The 4,721-nt window shown below is 47.1% G+C and overlaps 1 protein-coding gene across 1 annotated transcript; it reads left to right on the top strand.

Annotated features, from left to right (window-relative positions):
- The first annotated feature begins 3,655 nt into the window (after positions 1–3,655).
- On the top strand, positions 3,656–4,486 carry LOC147095750 (uncharacterized). The gene has a single exon (XM_085973990.1). It carries the CDS (start codon positions 3,656–3,658, stop codon positions 4,484–4,486), a length of 831 nt encoding a protein of 276 aa, XP_085830116.1.
- The last annotated feature ends 235 nt before the right edge of the window (positions 4,487–4,721 follow it).

Raw genomic sequence — 4,721 nt, 5'->3', positions numbered from 1 at the left:
CCAGCCCCGGATGTCGGAATGCAGCATGACAGATCAGAGGCAGTGGAGGGATCTAGAGAGGTGGTGGTGAGGCAGAACTGGTTGTCATTGGCAGGCATTTGGAACCAGAGGTTTTTTTCAGATGATGTCATTGAGGGGCAGCATGTACCTGAGAAGTAGGAGGGGCCAAAGATATTGGTGGACTCAAAGCTAATGCTGCAGGCGTGGGAAGAGTCATAGAATTATAAAAATTTAAAGCTCAGACGGAGGCCATTTCGGCCCATCTTGAGTTGGGAGGTGACAACACTTTCAAGAATTTTGGAGAGGAAAGGAGATCAGAGATGGTGCAGTAGTTTGTAAGGACAGAGGGGTCAAAGGCTTTTTTTCGAGGCTGGGGATGATGCTGGCAGATTTGTGGGAAAAGGGGCCAGTACCTGAGGAGAGAGAGCCGTTAACAATATCCGCTAACATGGCAGCCAGGAAGGGAAGTTGGGTGGTCAGCAGTTTGTTGGTAATAGGATCGAGGGAGCAGGAGTTGGGTCTCATAGATAAGATAAACTCGGAGCGGGCATGAGGCAAGATAGTGAGAAACTGGAGAGAGCTGCGAGTTCAGGCCTAGGCAGGGCGGAGCCTTGGGGGAAGTTTGGCTTGGTGGGCCAGGGGAAGCGAGGGAAGTGACAGAGGCAGCTGAACAAATGGTCTCAATCTTCATCACAAAGAAGTCCATGAGCTCCATGCTCTTGTTATTGGAGGTGAGGCTGCAGGGATCGGGGGAGAGGTGTTTAATAAGATGCTTTACAGTGGAGAAGGGAAGACAGGTGTAATACTGGACTCCTGTACGATCCTGGAATAGTGAGCAGTTTTGTCAGAGGAGAGCAGAAGCCAATACCTCTCTGACCCAACCAGTTATGGCGTTGAATCGTGAAACAAGTGGCCCACCATATAAGTTCAAATCTAAGAGAGAGATTAATGGGTGTAATGGCATCTCCGGCATCACTGGTGAAGGTGAGGGTGTGATAGAGCAGATTATTAGCCTTTAGGTACAGAGCATTAAAAAAAAATATTGATCAAATAACCATTCAGGTACGACCGTGACCAATGCTCGTTCAATGGTCGACCATGCTCCGCTGGTCTCTTCTTCTTAGGCAGTCCCGTGGAACCAGGATGACTTGCTTCCACACTAAAGATGAGTTCTCAGGTGACTGATGAGTGATGAGTCCAGTGCGGGACCTACAGTCTCTGTCACAGGTGGGGCAGACGGTGGTTGAAGGGGCGGGTGGCTGGGGTGCTTGGCCTATGGCTCCTTTATGGCTCTTGCACATGAATGAAAGATGTAGCCGGGTGATTGAAGACCCATTTTGTTTTAATTCCCCTCCCAACTTCGATATTGTCCCTCATGAAGTCAATGCGATTTGCTCTATCACTCTCAGATTATCTTTTGGTTACCATGTACACTTTAACTCTGTCGTGCTAACGGACGGGGTCATATTTTATTCTCCCTTCTCCTTTATTTCACCTTTTAATTTTATAACTGAAGCGGTGGAGCCTTTGGAGAATGAATCAAAGCACCGTGTCACCAAGAAGCGGCAGCGTATAACAGATTGAGAGAGTGGGTGTGGGATTCGTTAGCCCCGGTGCCCAGTGCCACCCCGGATTTTGTTTTGCTTGAATCAAGTAATCGTGGAGTGCACTTTAACCATTGATTTGGGAAAAATATATGCTGTAATGTGTTTGTTCGAAGGCCTGTAGCTAACGCGAGCCCTTATGTAAGAGCACGGTGTCCCCGGGGGGATTGGCTCGTGTATAAAACAGCGACCGTTTCGATGCAGTGTCTTTGTGGCCAACCCCAGCAATTGGCTTCCACGATTCTCTGGTTCATGCAGGAAATGGGACGCTCCGCCGTTCTCGACGAATCAGTGATTTGTTATCCCATTCTTGTAATTGTTGGTGTTCCCGGTAAGTGTATATTAAGTGGACCGTCATTTGAATGTATTGCTGCTTTCTCCATGTGCGGTTTGTCTCCGTGTCTTCGTTCCTTGCTTTGCCAATTAATGGTCGCAATTTATTGAATAAAAATCTCTCACTTTTCCTCATTTGCTTTAAAATGGCAACGTTGGTGCTGATCGAGTGCTCCCTGAAAGCGAGTTTTCTCCTTTGTGAGACGCCTTGCAATCTGCTGCCTGGACTAAGAGTGATGATCAGATCTAAGATGCCTGGGCCCACCACGCAAAACTTTAACCTGTCTTTTTTCACTTACAGATGTGGACACGCATGTCGTGCCTCTCTCCCAAGATTTTATTTCCCCTGACTCACTAAACTTTTCTCACGATGTGAATTGACTTTGTGGGCAACTTTAACATAACCCGGCCTTGGGGAAATGGACGGGAGCGGGTGAAACGCTGGTCTGACTCCCCGACCGATTGTACTCTTCATTGAAGTCGATGGGCTATAGCACCTGCGCTCCAATCGATCCATAGGTTAAAATTACACCTTCTGTGTCTGAATTTGAAATCAAAGAAGTGGCTTAGGACCTATTTTAATCAACGGTGTTCTCCACCTTAACACAATGAAAAGGCTTCTGATCAGTAATGGGTCTCCCAAAAGATCATTGAACAAATCTTGAAGCTGTCACTCAAATCATGTGTGACAAATGAGCGGGTCAATTTCCAGCAACTTTTAAGCTGCACTCATGGTTTTTTCTCTCGATTGAGGCCAGTTAAATGAGCAGAGAGCAGCGAGTGAACTTGGTTCTGACGAAGGGTCATCGAGCTGAAACCTTAACTCTGTTTCTCTCTCCACAGATGCTGCCTGATCTGCTGAGTATTTACAGCATTTTCTGTGTTCATTTTTGGTTCTTGTTGACTCAGAAACGCACCAAGGGAGACCCAGGGAGGGATCGGTTTCAGTAACATGGCTTCGGTCTCACGATTCGACACAATCCAGGACAACGCAGCCCGTTTGATTGGCACTCCATCCACCACCTTAATCATTCACTCCCTCCTCCAGCATCGCACCATGGCTGCAGTGTGTACCATCTACAAGATGCACTGCAGCAGCTCGCCAAGGTTACTTCGACAGCTCCTCCCGAACCTGCAACCTCTTCCACCTAGAAAGACAAGGGCAGCAGGCACATGGGAACACCACCACCTCCAAATTCCCCTCCAAGTCACACGCCATTTAAAGAATCAAGGAGTATGGGGAGAGAGCGGGAATATGGTACTGCGATAGAGGATCAGCCATGATTATATTGTATGGTGGAGCAGGCTCGAGGGCCGAATGGCCGACTCATGCTCCTATTTTTCTCTGTTTCTTTCTAGGTTTCTATCATCCTGACTGAGAAGTATATCGCTCATCCTTCATTGTCGCTGGGTCAAAATTCTAGAACGCCCTGCCTAGCAACACTGTGGGAGTACCTTCACCACATGGCCTGCAGCAGTTCAAGAAGGCGGCTCACCACCACCTTCTCAAGGGCAATAAGGAATGGGCAATAAATGCTGGCCTTGCCAGTGACGCCCAGATCCCATAAGTGAATAAAGTTGAAAAATACGCAATTCCGAGCGGGTGTGATTTTCTTTAATTCCTCTGTTTTGATTTTCCAATTTTTGCAGCGAACCTGATGTCAATTGTGATCCTGTCCCAGGGAAAGTGCGGCCTCTCCAAAGGAATCACTCGTTACATGGCGGCCATGGCAATAGCAGATCTCATGGTCTGTCTCTTCAATGTAAGCGTGGAAAGCATCTTTCGGTATAATTTCCTGCATTCATTTTTGAGCTACACCACAGCGTGTCATCTTAGTGCCCTTATACAAGTAGTTAGTAGCCAACTCTCTGTCTGGTCTACACTGTCGTTCACCTTTGACCACTTCATAGCCATTTGTTGTCAGAAAGTAAAATTAAAATTTTGCACCGGAAGAATTGCCACTGTGGTTCTAACTGCGGTGTGTGTTCTCAGCTTTTTGATGCATATTCCCATTTATTTCCGTTATGAGCCCTACTATATTGCTGGGGATATAGAGTGGGGCTGTCGTACAGTAACGGGATATGTCTCTTTGCTGAGATGGATAGCTTACAAGTGGATTAGCACCTTAGCTTCCCCATTACTTCCATACCCTGCGATGTTACTGTTGAACTCTCTCACTGCCAGGCACATCTTAGTGGCCAGTAGAGCTCGCAGAGCCCTGAAGAGCCGCAACACTGGGGAGAGCAGCAGTGATCCTGAGATGAAGGACCGAAGAACATCCATCATTCTGCTCTTCACTATCTCGGGGAGCTTTATTGTGTTGACGGCGCCGGTTACTAAAATACACTTTTCTGTCAGTGTCACGGAGACAATTACATTCACTGGTTCAAACTCACTTTATTTGGCGATCAGAATCACCCTTCTGTTGAATTATTTGAGCTCCTGCACAAACACCTGCATTTATGCGTTGACCCAGAGGAGATTCCGGGAGGAGCTGAAAAATATGGTGAAATACCCGTTTATTCTCATTCTTAAATTATGCAAGTAATGAAAGTAACTGCACATAAAATAAACCCTCTTTCCCGGTATCCAGCTTGTTGTTGCTTGATCAGTTTGGCTGAGGCAGGTTCCGCACGTTCTTTCTCATCCCACCACATCACCAGTTGTCCCACTTCCCTTATTTGCAAGGAGACGGTAGTTCTGCTGCTGTTGTGAAACACGCCACGGCGACTTCACAACCTTTCTCCATTCTTCATCTTGAGAGGAATACACAGCAGACAAGG

The sequence above is a fragment of the Somniosus microcephalus genome, unplaced genomic scaffold, assembly GCF_052327205.1.
Source record: "Somniosus microcephalus isolate GS21.2 unplaced genomic scaffold, FLI_Smic_1.0 unresolved_chr1, whole genome shotgun sequence".
Classification (NCBI taxonomy): Eukaryota; Metazoa; Chordata; class Chondrichthyes; order Squaliformes; family Somniosidae; genus Somniosus; species Somniosus microcephalus.
Note: the sequence above shows the minus strand (reverse complement) of the source record. Positions and strands in the feature narration are given on the sequence as shown.

Bases quoted from the DNA above. Each gene is read 5' to 3' on its own strand.
- LOC147095750 (XM_085973990.1), top strand. From the start codon at position 3,656: ATGGCGGCCATGGCAATAGCAGATCTCATGGTCTGTCTCTTCAATGTA.